Raw genomic sequence first — 21,867 nt, forward strand, 5'->3', positions numbered from 1 at the left:
GGCTTGGTCTTTATAACTTAACCAAATACCCTCCGGAAATAACCATTTGTATTTTATTTCACGCTTCCTCAGAAGAGCTGCAAACCTTTTATATTTGAATCTTCTTTTCCGATCTAAAAATGGAACGTCCTTCAATATCTTAACCTTGTTACTCAGACAGTCCAAGTCCACATTGTACGAATTATATAAGATGGTGTCCCGAGTCTTTTTAGATGAAAAATCGATAATAATCTCGCGAGGCAGCTGACGCTTCGTTGCATATTTTGAAGATGTCCGGCGGACTTCCAGAATATCGCTTTTTAACTCTTCTTTAGTTGCCTTTGCGGATGATGCCAAAAGTTCCGACACCAAATCCTTTAAATTTTCACTTTCCTCCTCCTTCACATTCTGAAGACGCAATACCGTCTGAGCACGATCCACTTGTAACCCTATCAATTGATTCTCCAAAAGCTTTACTTCTTTGTTGCGTTCATGAGTACTGCGTTTTCCCGAGCAGACTGCTCTGCCCCAGACGCTACGTCTTTAATGGTTTTCACTTTGTTCTCAACTGAGCCAACCCTTTGACCGATTTCATTTAGCTTATCAACAAAGGGCTTCATAGCTTCAACGACCGACCGTTTAACCACTTCTTCAAGAGACTCTCCTTTCCCCTGCAAAGCAGCCGAAACAGATTTGCCCACAGCAGGGCTCTGCTTTTTCATCGCCATCTTAGGCGGGGGGGGGGGAGTCCGCCAATTAAGTTCCAAAACTCAATGAAGGGGAAGATATCCGAACCTTCTTAGCTTCAACTCCCACCAATCCTTCGCATATGCTTGGAATGACAGAAGGGATTCGCTACTTACAGGTTTTCACCTTAAATCTGCTTGTTGCCGTTCTCCATGGCCCGGCAGCACGCGATGTGCTGCACAAGTCTGCCGGCCTCCGTAGGAGCAAACGGGCAATTTACCCCCTGCATCAACTTCAGGGGGCTCTTCCCACAGCGGTCTGGACCCTGGCCCCCTCACTGGGAGTCCTGGGGGTTAACCTCGCAGGTCAACCACCCAGTCAGGCTGCTCGGGCGCTTCCTCCCGGACCTGCGGAGAGGAGCGTCCGACATGGCCGGGAAAACGAAACCGAATCTGGCCAGAATTGCTTTCTATTAGCTGCATCCAAGTTAAAGCCTCTCTCCATTCCGTGATACTGCCATCTTTTCCTCATTGCTTTCATGCTTCTGTTGGGCTGTCCTTGAAGATAAATCAGAAACTCAGTTCTCCTCCTTGATGCAGGTGGGGCATGTAACACCTTTTGAAAATTTCATTGGCTGCCAGTTTGTTGCTGGGCACAACGGAAAGTGCTGATTGTTTTTAAACTTTAGGGACCTCTGCAACCTGGGACCCACATATTTGAAGGACTGTCTCTCCAAATATATATCCTCACACCGGTGGAGGTCTGCAAAGGGCCATATGTTGGTGATCTCTTCCTTTTTAGAGGTGCTTTTAACTTCTGTTAGAACTCTGACTTTATGAATGGTCAACCACAGGAGGTGCATAAAGTGCCTTCTCTGGCAAGATTTCAGAAATTATGCAAAGTGGCTTTATTCCTGTAGGATTTGGCAACTGAAAGAAGTGTTACTGAACCAGTCTGAATTTGACATTTTAAACTTTGAAATGGAGGACCCAGTTTTTCTAGGTACAGGCAGGCTACAGCTTTTAGTGATTAGGTATGGAATGTTTAGTTTTCTCTTGATCTGAAGATTTGTTAATTATTATGTTTTTGCTTGTTTCTGCTTTTTTTATGATAGCGATTTTAACATTGTTTCAGGGGATTCTTTGCTTTTGTGAGTCACTTCATGCTTTGAAGAAGTAGACTATAAATGTGTAAATTAATATATAAATAAATACAAGTATTAACCACGTTGCAATAAGAGGTAAATGGCAATTTATTTTTCAGAACAAAAATAGAGCAGTCATATGTACATCTATATCTATCTAATTACTTCAATATTAAGCTATGCAATCTGGTGAATTAAGTAAAGCAAGTTAGTAAGGAAAGACACAAAAATGATTCACGGTACCTTAGTTAAATGACAATTGTAAAAACTATTTTTGGCCAGAAGCACCTTGAGCAGTTTGGGGAGCAATCATCTTTTGCATGGAAATCTTCATAGCTGTAAACTCGCTTCTGATGGTATGCAGATCCTGTGCTGCACTGCAGAAGTCCTCTCTTAGTCCACACACTGCATTTTTAATCTCTTCCAGGACAGCCATTTGATCAGAACTCTCGCAGTCTGCACGAGGAAGATTTGCTGCACAAGGCATACCAGGAGGCACTGGAGGTAAATTGTGCATCAGACTCTTTACTGTGCTCCCACCCAAAGCATGGCAAGTTCTACTCCTAAAACTATTCACTTTTTTGACTGAACACTTTGAATTATCTGGAAGGAGACTTACGATGCTAGTGTTATCAATTTCATCTAAATCAGATACCTGAGAAAAGGAATGTGTGATCCTTTCCTTGAGATCTTTAAATAAAAGAGAAGGTCTTCGGAGTGGTGCAAACACATAAGAAGGTCCATGAGGAGAAATACAATGAGCCTGCGTTTTGTTGTTTTGAGCAACTGACTCAGGGGATGACGTGGAGAAAGTAGAAAAGGAGGATGTTGTTCCCACTGAACTGTTAGAGTCTAAAATGTACATTAAAAAAGATACACAGTATCTATTACTGCTATACAGTATTTATAATTATATTCTTTGTTCATGTTTAAATATTCCTGGATTCCTTAATGAAAATAAATTTGAGGATAGAAATTTGTAATGTACCATGCTCAACAAAATACGATAGTGAAATTTCTTTTTTACCAGGACTGGATATTTTTCCAGATTTGAATCCATTTACATTAATAGATCTGCAATTCTGGTAGCTGGTGCTGGGAGCTTTCTCTGAAACTGCAGGATGCTGGCAATGGAAATACCCCAAGTGATCAGCCCTTAGAAAATGTTGTTGCATCCAGTCTAATTTCTAGCTCAATTACTTCTGACATCCATAAGCAAATAGCAGTAATGGGTTGAAAGGGGACTTCTTACACAGACTAGAAAGTAACTATAGAAACCTGCTTTAAATTAGGCCCATATCCATACTTGGACTCTAATGTTGTGCAAAGCTCTCTTATTGGAAGTAGTAATAAATAGTAGCATGACTAAGTTCAGCTTTCTGAGCTAGTACACCCACTTAGTCAACTGGTATTAGAGACCTTATTGCCACACATGCACTACAAAGAAAGCTGCTCAGCCTGCCTGAGCATTTACATCTACCAAAAACTGTCCCTGAGCAGCATGACATGCAATTAGGTATAACATTTGTCTTGTGCTTATTATGTGACTCTATTCAATAGTGTGGTGCTTTCCTATGCTAACATTGCATGCCGCTGATGGCAACCAACATTAGCAATGTTCCATGCGATTGAGTTGACTCAAACTGTGATGTAGGAAATGACCTTGACAACATCACTTGCTAGGGAAGGAGAATGTATTCAGTCATGCAGAAATGCTTGCAGGCAAGCGTGTTGGATTGGCACTAGGTGCGTTCTTGCTTCTTCCCTGTTTTTTGCAACCTCTTTCATTTTTCCATAACCTCAGTTCCTTCTCCTTCCCTCTATACCCTGTTATTTCTTGTACTAAAGGGGGGGGGGGAAATCAGTTTTATTTTTAAATGTGTGAATGTGAAATGCTTTGGTGTGTCTACTCAACTTCTTTCAGGTTGAGTATCACTGACTGACAGCTGAATCTGAAAAAGCTGAAAAAGACAGTGCAAACTTTACTTCCTTAGATCTAGTTCTTCACTTACTGATATACAGTAACTCTCAAAAATATGAGCAGACTAGTACTGACATGTGGCATTTTATGTTTATAGAAAACTTCCCATGTGAGAAGAAAACAAATGGATATAATTTGTTCATGTGTCACACTTTATAAAACTGTGTGGGATAAGGTCAAAATGTCAAGAGACTGGAGATATGGATATTGGTCTTTCTATACAATATTTACTTTGAAGTAGAACTGGCAGAGCCAAGGAGGGCTTTTGTGCCTGTAGGTGTTGCATAAAAGACAGAAGGTCACTGCGTACATTTCCCCACTAAAACTCTGGTGCTTCATTGATGGGAGAAACTGCAGCTTTAGGGACTTTTCAGCCTACAGGCTGATTCACACAATCATCATGCCAGAAATAATTGTGCATACAAGAGGACATCAGAATTACTCATGTACTGCTCTTATTCCATAGGTACACAGGCACAGCCAGAAATTTTATGGAGGCCTTGGGGAAGCAGGTCATCATAAGGCAAAGTGAAACCGCAAAATCCTAGCTGTTTAAATTAATGTTAATATCAGTAATAATATTAAAATTTAATAATGTTAAAATGCAGCTGGCTAAAGAAATGTCAGTCATCCTAGAAACTTTGTGCTCATTACCCACTGGAATTTGGGAACAGTTAGGTAAAATACTACCTGCACATTTAAATTATATCTTTCAAAAGTAAAAAAGGACTAAGGATTTGTTTTAAAAAATGAAATCTGCAAATTCAATAGAAAAGATTTAATATGTGTCTATTATACTGGATCCAACATTGCTGCTGGCAAATCAGTCTAGTCTGGAAAATGGCCCCTTCCTTGACACAGCTAATCTTCCCACCTGGAGATTAGACTACTGTAATGCACCCTACATAAGTCTCCCCTCAAAGTCAACTCAGAGACTCCAGCTGGGGCAGAACACCACAGCACAGTTATCATTAGGAGCTAGTGGAACATGCGTATTACTCCCATTCTGCAGTTAATCCGTTGACTGCCCTTCAATTACTGGGCACAATTCATGATTTTGGCTATCACATATAAAGCCCTTCATGGCCATAGGCCCTCTTAACTACATGATGATCTTTTCCCCATGTTCTACCATAACAGCTTCATTCATCTGAGCAGGGCCTTGTGCAGGTGCCATCTGACAAGTGGCCAAAATCAACAACTGCCCATACACATACATTCCTGTTGTTACCCTCACTTTATGGAATGGCCTGCCTGGTGAGGTCAGGTCCTGGCTTTCCACAAATTATCCAAAACTTAATTACTCAGGAGGGCTTTTTACACTGGTAATAGGGCTGTAATGTAACAAAATGGTTCACAAAAATTTTTGGAAAAGGAATAGGCATTGTGGACTTTACTACTGTATATAGTACATGCTGTCTGTTGCTGCAAGTATGATCCTACTATATGATTTCTGCATTATTTAATATGTCATCGTTTAATGCTTATTCTTTGTTTCAGCTGTTTCAGATTTTGGAAATCTAAATCCTATTGCATTGTTTATTGGATGTCCCATCCTGTTGATTGTATTGACTTATACAGTGTAATCTGTCTTCAGTGAGAAAGACAAACTATAAATAAATAATGTAAATAAATAATATATAATGTTAATAATGCTAAAATGCAGGTAGCTAAATGCATGTCAGTCGTCTTAGAGATTCGCAGTCATTAGCCCACAGGAATTTGGGAGCAGTTAGCCAGTTTAGCTTGAGCTCCTTAGACCTTGGAAGCCATAGTTAGTACTTGGATGGGAGGCCACCAAAGACAACTAGGGTTGCTACGTGGAGGAAGGCAATGGCAAACTAACTCTGTTCATCTCTTGCCTGGAACACCCCGTGGATGTGTTCAGTGTAAGTCAGTTGCGACTCAACTGCTCATGCTGCTGCTGCTTCTTAGGTAGAATATTTCCTGCACATTTTCTTTATATCTTCCAACAGTTTACTTATTTATTTACTTTTTACTTATACCCCACCTTTCTCTCCATGGGGACCCAAGGTGGCTTATGAATTATCCTCGCCTCCATTTTATCCCTACACAACCTGTAAGGTAGGTTAGGTTGAGTGTGTATGACTGGCCCAGGGTCACACAGCAAGCTTCCCTGGCAGAATGGGGATTCAAACCTGGTTCTCCCAGATCCTAGGCTGACATTCTAACCACCAGGGCTCATTTCAAGGGGGAACACACCGGAACGGCATTCCGGCAGTTCCCCCAAGTCAGGTGGCCATGCCCACCTGACTTTAGGGCCGTTTAGGCCTGGATCTGGTCAGTGCCAGCTGAGGGAACCTTCCCCTGCCCGGCCCTGACCCAATCCAGCCTGGATTGGGGCCAAAAGGGCCCTGATCAGGCTACTGCCAGGTGGGGGAACACTCCCCTGTCTGGCAGCAGCCAAATCCCGGCCATTTCGGCTCCATTAAGGGGTGTGGCATATGCTAATGAGTTATGCTAATGAGTTCGTGCTGCAGGGACATGACCCCTGCTAACCACTATACTATGCTGGATCTTGATTTAAGTAAAAAGACTAAAGATTTCTTTTTAAAAAATGAAATCTGCAGATTCAGGTAGAAAGTCTTCATATATGCCTGAGGGAGTGAAACTCATGTGAGAAGATTGTGGGAATCGGGCATAAGATATGTGGAGACATGTGCCCTACACCACATGAATGTACAATGAAAGGCATCACATAAACCCTTGATGCAGTATTTGTGAAGCACCAGTTGCAAGAAATGTCCTTGTACAGCTCTAGACAGGACAACCTTGCTCTGAGATAAAGATCAGTCAGACTATTTTGCAATAAGTGGTAAAGAAGATTGCAACCTCAATGTATCCAAACCTGAAACTGACACTCATCAAGCATAGACAGTCTTGCATCTGTCTTGACTCCTATGTGTGAATTCTTTATGTGAGAACTGGCTGATTATCCAACCTTTTTCAACAGCACTAACTGCACTTAAAATTCACAACTATGTAACTTGCATTTCCAAGTGCTTTTTAAAAACGAGACTTTTAGCAGTCATGTCATTCTATTCAGTTTCATTTTGGTTACTATTGTCTAATATTAAGCTATAGAAAGGTGCCATTTAACCTTTTCATGATATTAACCTGTTTTTCATATAAGTATTGTACAAGTTGGACTGGCTATACAGGGAGGTTGCAACAAATGTAACTATTACAGTAATAGACAGCGATGAACCATATAATAATATCTAGCTGAAAACTTGCTTCCTGGGTATTGTCACAAAAGCATTACAGCTTTGTTTAAGCTACAAAGCAAGGAAGTGCACTCAGAAGCAATAAAACTGACAGGAAAACCACCAGCTCACCTGGCCTTGGTGAAAGATGATTGCTTAAGTTCGCTGTCTGTGCAGTCCCCTTTACTGGAAAGTCAAGGTCTTGCAGGCAAGATGAATAAGGTCCACAGAACTGCATGGAAGAGGTTGGAGTTGATTTTGTGGTGTTTACTACTGTGTTGCTTCCTAAAGGGTCAAAAGCTTGAAGCGTAGGAGACCGGTAGATGGTCTCAACAGAAAGTTCACTGCTACAGTGAACAAAGTCTGACTTTGAGACCTGTTTGTTAGTTGGGATAAAGTCTTCTGGAGGTATTGGGATAAACTCTTCTGGAGGTATTGACCAAAGGTCAAAGAAAGTCTCTGTAACTTTATTTTCACCTGTCTCCTTCTTTGGAGGAGCCTTCAGCATAACACTGGAGACAACAGAACTCTCTGGTTCCCTGCCTGACGCCCACTTTTGTTCAGGTAACCTTTCAGAGGGGTTCAAAGTAGTTTCTGCAAGGAAATAAAAGTAATGTCACAAAAATCAACATTATTTTTATACTGGAAGTATAAAGGGGATGTAAGAGGGAAGTATCAAGCCACATTCTAAGCATGCTAGGCAAGATCTAATATAGAGCACATAGTTTGCTCTATGAGGGCTCTGGAGGTTTTGGTTCAAATCCTCAGTCAGCTATGAAGCTCGCTATCTCTCAAGGCAGAATCAAATGAGACTCTGGAACACCCACAAGCAGATCTCCAGCACTTTTTTTGCAACTATGGTTGGTCTCTGGTTCAGATTGAGGCCACAGTGTGAGGGGGGGGGGCAGCTGCACTGTTTTATTCAGGTCTGCCATGCTGGGGGAAACACAGCAGCTTGTGGGGTAATTTAAAATTGGAAAATAGTGTAAGGTAAAGCATTAAACCCCCTTTCTCTTGAGCTGAACTGAGTGTACAGTGGTTGCTATTTAGTAATAAACACATGCTGTACATCCTTCACTGTGACATACCTGAAAGGCTTTTGTGAGGACAATATCTGAAGACCGTTTTATGGAAAACCTTGCAACAAAGCCCATTATGGGGAAAAATACAATGGGCTCTAGAAAGGGGAGGGTGGGCAGGCAGGCATTCACTCCTTCTCCATCACTGATTCCAGCTGGTGAAGGAGGGGGGTGGGCATTGTCATCTGCTCCATGCCTGATCTCAGCCATGTGAAGGAGTGGTGGGCTTTGCTACCTGCTCCATGCCATGTAAAGGGGGGGCATTGCCTCCTGTTCTGTATCTGACTACGGCTGGGTGAAGGGGGGCAAGCATTGCCGCCTTCTCTGAGCCTGATCCCAGCTGGGTGAAGGGGGGGTGGGCATTGCCACCTGCTCCCCACTGGGTGAAGGAAGGAACAGGCATTGCCTCCTGCTCTGTGCCTAATCCTGACAAGTGAAGGTGGGTGGCAGGCTTTACTACCTGCTCTGCTCCTGATCCCAGTTTGGTGAAGGGGGTGCAGGCATTGCCACTTGCTCTGCTCCAGATTCCAGCAGGTTGAGGGGGGGGGGCAGGCATTGCTGCATGCTTGGCTCCTGACTCAGGGAGGGTGAAGACAGGGTGGGCATTGCTGCCTGCTCAGTGGCTTATTCTGGTAGGTTGAAGAGGGTGGGCATTGCCACCTGCTCTGCTCTTTATCCCAGCTGCGTGAAGGGAGGAAGGGCATTGCCTCCTGCTTTGTGCCTGATCTCAGCCATGTGAAGGCACAAGGTGGGCATTGCCACCTGCTTCACTCCTGTTCCCAAATGGGTGATGGCGGGGGTGGGCATTGCCACCTGCTCCACCACTAATTCCAGCTGGGTTAAGGTGGGGGGCATTGTCACCTGTTCCACTTCTGATCCCAGTTGGGTGAAGGAGAGTGGGCACTGCCACCTTCTCCGCTCCTAATACCTGCTGGGTTAAGGCAGTGGATGGTAAAAGACACCTGCTCTGATTTTGATCCCAGCTGGGTGAAGGGGTGGGTGGGCATTGACTCCTAATACCAGCTGGGTTAAGGTTGGGGGTGGCATTACCACCTGCTCTGCTCCTAATAAGGTTGGTCCTGGCATTAGCACCTGCTCCGCTCATAATACTCGCTTGGTTAAGGTGGGGAGAGGGCATTGCCACCTGCTCCTTTCCTAATACCACCTGGGTTAAGGCGGGCAGTGGGCATTGCCACCTGCTCCATTCCTAATACCAGCTGGATTAAGATGGCGAGAGGGCATTGCAACCTGCTCCACTCCTAATACCACCTTGGTTAAGGCAGGTGGGCATTGCCACCTGCTCCACTCCTAATACCAACTGGGTTGAGGTGAAGGTGGGCATTGCCACCTGATCCACTCTTAATATCAGCTGGGTTAAATTGGGTGGTAGGCATTGCCACCTGCCTTGCTTCTAATACCAGCTGGGTGAAGGCAGGAGGCGGGCATTGCCACCTGCTCCTGGCCTGGGCTTCCCACCATGACATGTTTTCTGAAGGGACATGATGCCTTGCCTAGGCTTCCCTCCATGGCAGCGCCCTCTGGTGGTGCACCAGGGTATAAAGTGAGTTGTCTGAATTACGATTACTCAATTATATAGTAAGAAGATGTAGCATGCCATTTTAATTGAATATGACTCTAAACTCCTTGAAGAATAAAAGGTAGGATTTTTAAAAAGTATTACAATAATTTAGAAGTGCCATTGAGTTTTTTGGATGACATCTATATAATGAATAAAATGCTGTTGAATTAAATGGTTGATAAAAAACACAGATATTTTAGTAATTTATTAAAATTTGATACTGTATTTTCTTGTTACTGTTTGAGAGATGCCTGCTTGCTTATTGGCATACTGATACTCATGATGGCTACATACACTCTTAAATTCAGTCCTAGAAAACCAGAAGTATCAATGCAACCATATGCATTTTTTATAAAAGCCATAATCGACGTTATATTTAAAGTATCATTTGTAGGAAAGGTTTCATTATGTAGAAAGAAAACTATGTGTCATGGGGCTCAGTGAGGGTGAGGACTCCTCAGAGGAAGAAGAGCCTCGTGCAGCCAGCCAAGCCAGCCCTGATGCAGCAGAAGCCGGCAATCAGGAGTAACAGCTGCTGACAGATCAGAGTCCATGGCCAGCAGCTGAGCCAGCAGCCCCAACACCCTGCAGCCAAAACACCACTGGTGAAGCCCAGCCAGCAGTTACCCAAAGCCCTCAGTCAGCAGCTGAGCCAGCATCACCAATGCCCTCCAGTTCCACCACCACTGGTGAAGCACTGCCAAGGACGCCCAAACCTCCAGCTTCACCCAGGGAGCGCCGCAGGCAAAAGCAGCAGGTGGAGCTGCAGGAAAGGTGGCAGAGTGCACGCCTCCTGGCCAGACATCAGCTGCTTGTGGAGAGCGATGAAGAAATCAGCACAGGATAGCTCCCAGGCAGCTGGCCGCCAGCCCAGCCTGCCTATAAAACCCTGCCACTGACAACCTGTTCCTGCTGCAACCACTCTGCTGAACTTTGCTCTGTCCTTGCCTTGCCGTGTGACCACCGGACCGTGCCTTGACCCTGCTTCTGGATAGCCCTTGCCCTGACTGGTAACTGACCTATGGACCTCTTGACTTGGCTTCTGGATTCTGGACTTTGGACTTGAAACTCTCACCTGGTTTTGAACTCGTGGACTGACCTTGGACTGGACTCAGACTATCCTGTCTGTGCTGACCTGGCCCACAACACTATGAATCAGATTATTTTATCTTCACATTTTTAGATTGTGCTTATTAACGATTAATCAATATGACATTTGAAAGGTAAAAGGAAATCTGTTCATCATGTTCAAGAATTTCTCCGTTATGTTGTCTGTTATGAGGCATGTTACTTGGCCACCTTTTCATTCTCTTACCACTGTATTCATTCTTCCAGGGTTTGAAAGAGGGAGGGTGTAGGGTAGGGTGTGTAACCAGAGTGGACAAATGGGAAGTCTTGAGAATAACCCCAAATAAAGTAAATGAGATGAGGAATCCAGGATGACAGGGTATTTGGAGGTAGTCATACTCTGATAAGAAAAGTGGAGCTTTGGCAAACAATTTAGAAAGTTTGATTATATTATTAGTATGTCTAAGGTGCAAAGAAGACCTTTCTGTGAGAAACGTCAATACAATAGCTTTTTTAAAATCTAAGTAAACATATCAATCAGTCAAAGAGACTCCTTGTTTAATATCTAACGTCCAAATACTGGGTGCGGTTTCTCCCAGAGATGCCTGCTACACTCCACGTAGAATGATGAGATTAAGGCCGTCCTTTTTTCTGATGACTCTCTGCCTTTTGTCGGGCTAATGGCCAAATCCATGTCTAGTGGCCTGAGGAGACATACATCGAGATGGGGATAGGGGGAAAATATGAACAAAAATGGAGGTGTGTTGGCATCAATACAAAGCCCTTTTATAAATCCAAGACCTTATATCTTACTTACTCAAAGTCCTTTATTTTAGATGGTTGTTGGGGGTTTTCCAGGCTGTATTGCCGTGGTCTTGGCATTGTAGTTCCTGACGTTTCGCCAGCAGCTGTGGCTGGCATCTTCAGAGGTGTAGCACCAAAAGACAGAGATCTCTCTGTCTTTTGGTGCACTGTGACACTGAGAGATCTCTGTCTTTTGGTGCTACACCTCTGAAGATGCCAGCCACAGCTGCTGGCGAAACGTCAGGAACTACAATGCCAAGACCACGGCAATACAGCCCGGAAAACCCACAACAACCATAGTTCTCCGGCCGTGAAAGCCTTCGACAATACATCCTTTATTTTACTTAATCTCAGCAAAATTTCTGTTTCTCTGCATATACCACATGGCTTCCCACTAAACAGTTCTTTTTCAGAAGAGGCTACCACATAATTATCAAGACTGGATAACTATGTTGGAACCCCCACAAATTGCTCTGTGTTATATATTCACACACAGACACCAGAACGACCCAGAATGCTCTGGATATGGGAATAATCCTTGTAGAAGGCTCATTTTAAAAATATTTTAAATGTTACTTTATATACTGGTTTGAAATGTTAATCAACCTTTGTAAATAGGACTGATTGCAAGCATTAGTGAATACACAGGTACACAGTTTTCAAAAATTAATTTTTTAATTAACTTTTTGGAATGTTTCCAAAACTTTGTGGCTTTAAAAGTGCACATTCTTTTAATATATGTGCTGAATAACAACAGTTTAGGGAACAAGCCTACCATGATAGTGAAAGATGTTCTGTAGCTATTTCAAGTGTCACCTGCCATAAATCTTTTCTATATAATTTGAACCTGACCTGAAGGAACCTTGTTATTTCAAGCCTGGCTTCATGTGCCTGATTATAACCAGTCTCTATAACTGCACTTAAATATCTGTAATTATGAGTTATAATAATATTGTATTCAGATTTGTCTTGCTGAAGTTGAACACTGATTTAGTGAATATAATACAGACTTTAATGGCTATCTGTCCTATTTAAATGCTAATCACCTACAAGAGGTTTTCTTCCCAGAAATCACCATACCAATTTTGTTCAATAGCTTAGCATTATATTAAGCAGTAAAAATGTCAGACAGGGAAAGAATCATCAGAATTGATAAGAAACTAGGCTACATACACTCACAGCAGGGAGAGAATGAGCAATAGCTTGAAATATCTGGTGCTAAAGCCACGTAAACATGACTTCCCATGTCAGTATCAGACTAACCTGGACCCTAAGCAGCTTCACGCCAAGTTCTTCACTTGGGAGGCGAGAGTGGTTCCCAGCTGAGCGTTGGGCTCAGTGTGGTTTCAGGGGGGAGGCGCAAAGTATTGCCTTTTCAGTTAAAATGTCCAGTTTTTCTTGAAGCCTTCTGCTTTGATATGGTAAGTAATAGGCAAGTTTGGGGAGGTAAGCAAAGCAAGGAGGCAAACCCCTGGGAGTTTGCCCACCACTGGCAGGCACCTGGGAACCCTAAAAGGGGAGGGGGTTCATTTATGAACTTTTCCCATGTCCAATTTCAGGTTAGGGCAAACACAAAAATCCACTCCCATCTTCTGACCTCGTCATCTTTGAGACCTCCAAACTTAGTAAATTAAATTACACAAAACACACAGAATGCAAACCCAATATTGTTGATATATTTTAAAGGTTTAACTACGAATTACTTCTCTCTACAGGTCCTTCCTGGGTTCACACAAGTTCCTTTATGGTTATCTCAGGCATGCACAAGCCCAATTCAGATCAGAACTGTGGTGCACACAGAAGGGGATTTTACTTCCCCAGCAGTTTTCCTGACCTGAAACATGGGGGGGGGGTTCTATTTGCCCCACTGATGCCTTACATCCAATGATGGAGCAACCAGGTTTCCCTAACAAGGCAAACAGCATTCTCAAGGGCCATTTCAGGTTGGGAAAACAGCATCGATAAAGGTGTAAGCCCTCTATATGCTATTGTCCCAGTCCAAATTAGACCACATATGTCTGATTCAGTTCCTAGTACAAAACTTGTAATATATATTTCATTGCAGTCCCCGGGGAAGAGTGTAACGTATAGTTAGGCTTTTTAAGATGAGGGGAAAGAGTCAGGAACCACAGTAGCTGTACTGCTTTCCTTCTAGTGTTATATGCAGCATAGCCTTGCAACTGATTGGATATTTCATAAATCTTGGGATCCTGTACATTTGCTGTCAGAAGGAAATTAAACCTCTTCTGCACGGGCCAGTTTGCAGGTTCAGTTCCCATACTGCAGCATTTTTTTCGTGACCATCTGCACTCGATTTGCTGCCATGAGTAGTCACTCTGGCCACTCTGTGGCTTTTCTGCAGCTTTCCTGGGAGCATTAATTCCTTGACTTCTTTTAAAATTCCGTTTTCCAATCTGCTGTTTCCCTGTGCACACTCTTTATCCAGTCTTTTACCGTTCACCCTCTTCTGCCCCACTCCTACCCTCTGCAAGACCACTTCATTGTGATTGGCTAAAGCATTCCCTGGAGATTTGGGGGTGGTACCTAAAAAACGTGGACGTTGAGGATTGGACAGAGCTCAGTAGGGTTGTGATCCAATGCAGTCCGCGCAGCAAAGCTGCCAGTTTCTCCAGGTGAACTGATATCTAGCGGAGTTGAGTTGTAATTCTGGCTACCATAAATATGTCTGCCCCCACTGGCCCATGCGTCTAGATGTCAGTTTCCCCAACAGAACATAGCAGATCCCTGGGTCATTTCAGGTTGGTGAAATAGTACAGCGCGAAATTCTAGATCCCCACTTCCCACCTGCTTCCAGCAGAACTCCCTGAGTTCCTCCCGCAAAGACAGGGGGAGAAAATGGCAGCAATGCGCTAAGATTTCCCTTTCCAGTCTCTGTTGGCAAGACTAGAGGCCAAGCTAGAGCGTCACGCTAGCATAAAAAGCGCGCACACGCCGGCCCTGTGAAGATTTTTTGGGCTACTCGGCTACAGGAGAGGAGATTCGTTTCTCTTCTCTTGAGAGTCCCAGATCCTGCGGCCCTTGGCTGCAGCCTTGACGGTGTAGCCTGCTGCCAACCTAGCCAAAGCAGTGGTGCCCGCCTGTCACCACTGGCCCAGTGTGCTGGTGCTCTCCAGTCTTGCAAAGCACTGATTCACTAGAAGCGGGGCCGTTTTTGTTGTAAAAGAAATGTAAAAGAGATTTTCACCATCTTCTCCGCTTTTAAGATCGAGGCATCTATTGGAAAGGATGCGAAGGGTTGAAAAGGCTCCTGGTCATGAAACTTGGGGACAGGGTAAAAGCCGGAACAAGACGGAACAGGCCGGAACGGGCACTAAAGAAATGCCAGTGCCACAAAAAAGAGGGAGATGTGTTAGAGACACTCCAGAACAATATTTTAGAAATGAAAACTCTGGACTGCCCTGCTTTTATTAACCCGTTCCATGCCAAAAAGCTCCCGGAACAGCACAAAACAGCCCGGAACGGGCACTAAAGAAAGGCCAGTGCCACAAAAAACAGTGGGATGTGTTAGAGACACTCCAGAACAATATTTTAGAAATGAAAACTCTGGACTGCCCCGCTTTTATTAACCCATTCCATGCCAAAAAGCTCCCGGAACAGCACAAAACAGCCCGGAACGGGCACTAAAGAAAGGCCAGTGCCACAAAAAAAGTGGGCTGTGTTAGAGACACTCCAGAACAATATTTTAGAAATGAAAACTCTGGACTGGCACCCTTCAATTAACCCTTTCTATGCCAATATGCTCACGGAACAGCACAAAACAGACTGCAGTTTTCTGCAGACTCAGGACTGAAAGCACACCCAGACCATGTTTTTCGCTTCCCTCCACCCCAACAATTATCTGTTGGTAGCCTGGGACTTAGTCTCAGGCGAAGAGGAGTTACCTGGCTGGATGCTCCAAGTAACAATCAAAAAATATGTCCTATTTTTTCAGTTATTTGTTTGTTTATTTATTTGAAAAAAAAATTAAGAGATGTCCGATTAATATATATAATAAACCAAAAAAAGGAATCCACTTTAAGGATTGCTTCCCATAGACCAATTCAGTTAGAGGGTCAAAATGAAGGTGAGTGCAAAAATGATGCGAAGGGTGTGTGTGTTTGTACAGTGAACAGTGGATTAATGTGAACAAAATCAGTGATGCAAAAATTCATGACAGCTTGGTTGGAAAGCTGCATGAAGTATTGGTATCTGAAGAGGGTTTTGACTAAAGTGTCAGCAGGTGCTTGGAGAGACGGTTCAAGCATACAGGAGGGAACAGCAGAGCTGATTTGAAGAGAAGGAGACTGGGTAAGGTTGCAACCTCCAGATAGAGCCTGGAGTTCTCCTGGAATTACAGCTGATCTCCAGATAAGAGAGATCAACTCCCCTGGAATAGCTGCTTTGGAGGGAGGACTCTATGACATTATATGCCACCGAGGTTCCTTTCCTTCCTAAACCACACCATCCTCTGATATTACCCCTAAATCTGCTGGCACAAGCAGGAGTCAGCAACTGTAAGACTGGGGAGGCTGAGGATGGTGAAGCAGCAAATATCATACTCTAGAATGTAACAGATAAAGGGCTTCTAAGCAAGATCAGGTTTGCCATTATGGCCCCTAGGAGAAAATTTCCTATGGGATGGTGATCTGGGGTACCACTTGTCTGCATACAACACACACACACGTCAGTGCCCAGGCAGCCAGGAGGGCCAATAAGGCTGGCTAGGCAAGAATCAGCCAGTGGTCTAGTGGTGCAGAAAAGCCTGGTGCTGCAGCTGCTGCCTATCCTCCTCACTTGGCTTGCCTTTGCCTCAGTTGCCCCATCAGTGATCCCTCTTGATCAGAGACACCAGCCACAGATGACCAATGATGAGGCAAGTGAGGCAAAGACGAGCCGAGGGAGACAGGCAGCAATAGTCCTTGGCTTCACTGTGGTGCTGCCTCCTGCTGCTGGCTTGTACTTGCATATTAGCCCATTATCTGTTGGATCTCCTCTAGATGAGGCAATGTTGATGGAAGAGGGATGGGACCAATGGTGAAGAACCATTTTCCATGGCTTCTTTGGCAACCCTGTCCACCCCCGTTGCCACGTCATAAAGATGACCCATTTCAGTCTGATTGTTGCCCTCATCATGGCAGACTAAGATCATTTGTTGCCCTGATGAATGCCCTACACTGATCCTCTTATTTGGAAACTGCATCCTTGGTTTTTTTCGTGTACTTCTTAGTGCCTTTTGATATCGTTGACAATGCCATCCTGTGACAGCACAGCATTCATATTTGCTAACACTGTGACCTGGAACCAGGTATTTGGGACACAGGGAAGTTTATATCCCAAACATCTGTCTGCCATGCAGCCACAAAGAGGTAGGTAGATAACATGCACAAATGATGTCTTCTTCACCCACTTCTTCTTCACCCACCCGGAGGCGGGGCGGGGGGCGTCGGGGGGAGCGGCGCAGCTGCTCCCCCCGGGGACCCGGCTGTCTTTGTCTTTGTCTGGGGAGGGGGAGGGGGAGGGGGAATTTTATTTTTGGCAACCTCTTCTACATGCAAAACTTTTTTGGTACAAAGTTGTAATGTTATAAAATGGTAAAAATTTCATAAAATTGTAATTTTACTAACAATCCAACTCAAATAAGTTTATAGATAATTCAAACAGTCTTGCTTCTATAATCATATTAGGCATAAATATTAAACATAACTTTTAAATGTATTGTCGAAGGCTTTCACGGCCGGAGAACGATGGTTGTTGGGGGTTTTCCGGGCTGTATTGCCGTGGTCTTGGCATTGTAGTTCCTGACGTTTCGCCAGCAGCTGTGGCTGGCATCTTCAGAGGTGTAGCACCAAAAGACAGAGATCTCTCAGTGTGAGAGATCTCTGTCTTTTGGTGCTACACCTCTGAAGATGCCAGCCACAGCTGCTGGCGAAACGTCAGGAACTACAATGCCAAGACCACGGCAATACAGCCCGGAAAACCCCCAACAACCATAACTTTTAAACATTAAGTAAAAAGTATTAAATACTCGGTAGAGATGGGTTGAAGGTTTTATCTTAAATCCTGAGCAGCTTGAAACCTTCAAGTGAAAACTGAAAACATGCTTCTCTGTTTTAGAGAAACTGCTTTTCAGTACAAAATAAACGGGATGTATGTTTTTGTTGCACTCTCCCAACCAGGAGACAGACTCCTCCTAAGAGTTTAATGGCTTCTTTCATTAACAAACGCTAGTCGTTTTCATTACGTGAGGTATCAAAATATAAATGTTTATTTAAATAAAACATAGAAAAATAGAACAGATGAACACAACAAGAATTAAGTTTCCTAACATTTCTTAATGAAATCTAACTCAGTCAGATTAACGATGAAATGCATTCAAGTTACCGTAGCACGTATTACAAGGGTAAGTTTCCTGCCTAGATCTTCATGAGATTTCTTTTGGCCAAAACCCTGATCTGCTATTTGGATTACCATTTTTATATATTATCTTATGCAGAAATCTAAGATCTTTTCATATGATAACAAAGATAAATATCAAACCAATCATAATTTAATTCTTTTTTACTATTTCCAATCATGTGACATTCTACCTAGCCAAAAGTACCACTATGCCCAGCTGCAAGATAAGAGATACGGATAGTAAAAATGACAAGAAAAGTTACATGACCAGATCATCCTTGGTCTCTGCTAACAATTACAGAACATGTATCTGATACTGTTCACTATTTTTAATTGGCTGTCAAAGATAAAGCACCAGTTATACACCATACTAGAAAAAGAACTACAGTGATGTTCATACAGCATTATTTAGAATGCATATGTTTCACGAAGTATGTGTTCTAAACCATAATCAGCAGTCTACTGGTTTGAATCCCACTACTGACATGAGCTCAGTAGGTGGCCTTGGGTCAGCCACTCCTCTCAGCCCCAGCTCCATTGTGGGGATAAGAATAACACTAACTTGTTCACTGCTCTGGGTGAGGCACTAATATGTGTGGAAGAGCGGTATATAAGCACAGTTATTATTATTATTTATATTTCCATGACACCATCCCTTGACCTGTGAAATTAAGTATTTTGATAAATATGAAAGTGATACAAAATATAAATGCATTGCATAATGTGTGAGTGTACATATACAAACTTTAAAAATTGTATTGGATAATACCGCAAAGCATGATTACTGAGAAAGCTGCTTTCACTGCTTTCAGTGTGGAGAGCTGCTTGTAGATCAAAACAACCTGACGAGCTGTCTTCATGCAGAGTACACTTGATTCTCTTGGCTTTCAATTCTGCTTTCGTTCAGCATGGGTAAATCAATGTGTCAGCAGTAAACATTTGTATCACTCCTCTCTGAATGACCTTTTAAATTTTACTGCCTATCATGTCAAAGCAATTAAAATTAACAATACAGTTACTAAGCTGCTAAGATCAATTAATGGCTCTTAGGCTTTATCTATTGATCTAGTGACATCTTCAAAACCCACTGGTAACAGACTATACATACTTCTCTTCTATCCACAATATATACACAAGGATTGATTACATATTCTTATCTTCTAAATTACATATTTAAATGACATATTCTTATCTCCTAAATTAATTAGTCAAACTCTTACATCAAGGATTGGTGACAAGTTGTGGACAGACTATGCTTGGACAGAATGTACACTGAGAATAAATGACATCAAACAAATTGGAAACTAAATAAATCACTTTTATTTAACAAATAAATTTCTTCTGAAGTCTCTTTAGAAATTAAACAATAGAAACAAACTATGTGGCATTCCTCAAATCCACGTGTAGGATGCTATGGAAGTGGTACTTAGAGGGAAATTAATCTCCGTTGCCTCCTGTCATGAAGAGCAAAAAGAAAACATTAGAAATGAAATGATATCTAGAATATGAAAACTAGAAGATGAACACAAAAAAGGCCACCCAATCTATAAACTTGCTTGCATGAAAATTAGAGGAAAAAACCTCCTCACATTCTATACAAGCTATTAAAGGCACCCAGGAAAAACTCAAACTAATTCTGTAAAATTAGCCGATGTATTTGCTGAATACTACCAAACCATTTGTACATCAGACAATCCTGACACTAATCATATTTTAAATTATTTATCATCACAGGGAATTTGGAAAAAAAACTCACAAGAACATAAACAATATCTGGACCAACCAGTCACAACAGAAGATGTTACAGTCACTATCAAATCCTTGAAAAAAATAACAAAGCTTCAGACAGGGATGGATTCCCTGCCAAATTTTTACAAAAAAATACATTCACCTACTTTCAACTCCACTAACTGCCGCATGCAACTCTGTTATGTTAGGAGGTAGCATCCCTCTATCTTGGTCAGAGGCTGAAATAGTAGTTACTCCAAAAAAGGACAACCATATTACAAATACTAAATCTTCTCAACCAATACCCTTACTGAATCAAGACCAAAAGATCTTTACAAGCACATTTGCCAAAACATTGTCTAAATTTAAATAACCAACTACATTCACCTTGACCAGACAATACACGTAACACTTTAACTATAATTAATTTCTGTGAAGCATACAAAACCCCTGCATTACTTCTGGCCTTTGATATAGAGAAGGCATTTGATTAAGTGGAAATACCATATCTAAAACTTTTACTTCAAAAAATGGGTTTTGGCGACCAATTCTAAAATACCATTAATGCTCTTTATCTTTCTCCAAAAGCTACAGTTAGGACTAACAATGTACATTCAATAGATATCCATATAGCAAGGGGAACTAGACAAGGCTGTCCCCTTTCCCCATTTCTGTTTGCCATAACTATAGACAGGGCCAATGCTACCATTAGACCAACTAGGCAGCCGCCTTGGGCACAGACCTCAAGAGGGGCATAGTTTTATACAGATTACTTTCTTGAAAAAAATGCAACTGAGAAAACCTATTGAGCACCCCCTAAATGGTCCTGTCCACAGACATCAAGCAGCTCAAAAGCTCACCGTAACTTTTTTATTTATTTATTTATTTGATGTATACCCTGCCCTCCTCACAGATGGGCTAAGGGTGGCTAACAACATTAAAAAATACATTAAAATCACAGAAACATAAAATCAATCATATTTTTTAAAAAAAAAAATTAAAATAGTCCAGGAGCAGGCTATTTAAACAAATATTGGGAGTCCGTATACAGGCATGGCAGATGGCTGAGGGCAGCTCCGGAAGAAATGGTGGTCTTAGATGGAAGAAGAAGGACACTCGCTGGCACTCAGCCAAAGGCCCAGCAGAACATCTCCGTTTTACAAGCCCTGCAAAACTGTAACAGGTCCCACAGGGCCCAGATCTCCAGCGGGAGAGCATTCCACCAGGCCAGGGCCAGGGCAGAAAAAGCCCTCACCCTGGTTGAGGTCAGATGGATGTCCTTTGGGCCAGGGACCACCAGGAGTTGCTTGTCTGCAGAGCGCAACACCCTGCAGGGGACGTAATGGAAGAGGCGGTCCCGCAGGTATGGAGGTCCCAGTCCATGAAGGGCTTTAAATACCAAGGTTAACACCTTGAACCAGATCTGGAACTCCACTGGAAGCCAGTGCAGCTGGCACAGCACATGATGAATGTGCGCTTGGATGGGCATTCCGGTAAGGATGCGTGCCGCTGCATTCTGGATCAGCTGTAACTTCCGGGTCAGACCCAAGGGCAGTCCAGGATAGAGTGAGTTGCAGTAGTCTAGCCTGGAGGTGACCGTTGCATGGATTACTGTGGCCAGGTCCTGTGGTGAAAGATAGGGCGCCAGTTGCCTGCCCTGTCGAAGATGAAAAAAGGCAGACCTGGCAACAGTCATAACCTGGGCCTCCATTGAAAGTATAGCATCCAAGGTCACACCCAGACTCCTCACCATCAGGGAAGGTTTCAATTGTACCCCATCAACAGCTGGGAGCCGGTTCCCGGCTCGATTGCCCCATGATCCAGACACAGAACCTCTGTCTTCAGGGGATTCAATTTCAGGCGACTCTGATGTAACCATACCGTCACAGCCTCAAGACCCTTGACCAAGGAATCCAAAGCAAGATCGGACTGGCCATCTGTAATGATTCCAAGTAAATGTGTGCATGTATCTTTAAATGCTTGATGAGATAGGTGAAGAGTGGGGGGTGAAGGAGATGGATGAGTGAGTGATATGTGTCAGGCTATGGCATTCCAGACTTGATAGTCTGTTTCACTCCCTTCTGCAAGAAGACGAGGTCTTTTGATTTCAAAAGGTTTATTGTGAAAGACAGCATTCAAGCCCAGATGTGCATATTCCAGGATTAGAGATCCTGGCCGAGCAAAGCGTTGCTAGG

General features: G+C 43.1%; 1 protein-coding gene across 1 annotated transcript in view; it reads right to left on the reverse strand.

The window, feature by feature from the left end:
• Positions 1-2,078: 2,078 nt before the first annotated feature.
• The window catches only part of ENTHD1 (ENTH domain containing 1), a gene marked incomplete at its 5' end in the record, with an annotated part of 69,137 nt that continues 49,348 nt past the window's right edge, over positions 2,079-21,867 (reverse strand). Inside the window, 2 exons of the mRNA XM_054987741.1 lie at positions 2,079-2,662; positions 7,151-7,612. Of these exons, the coding sequence (XP_054843716.1) occupies positions 2,079-2,662; positions 7,151-7,612 (1,046 nt within the window). The remainder of the gene's footprint in view (positions 2,663-7,150; positions 7,613-21,867) is intronic.

This window comes from Eublepharis macularius, chromosome 9 (assembly GCF_028583425.1).
Source record: "Eublepharis macularius isolate TG4126 chromosome 9, MPM_Emac_v1.0, whole genome shotgun sequence".
NCBI classification, from domain to species: Eukaryota; Metazoa; Chordata; class Lepidosauria; order Squamata; family Eublepharidae; genus Eublepharis; species Eublepharis macularius.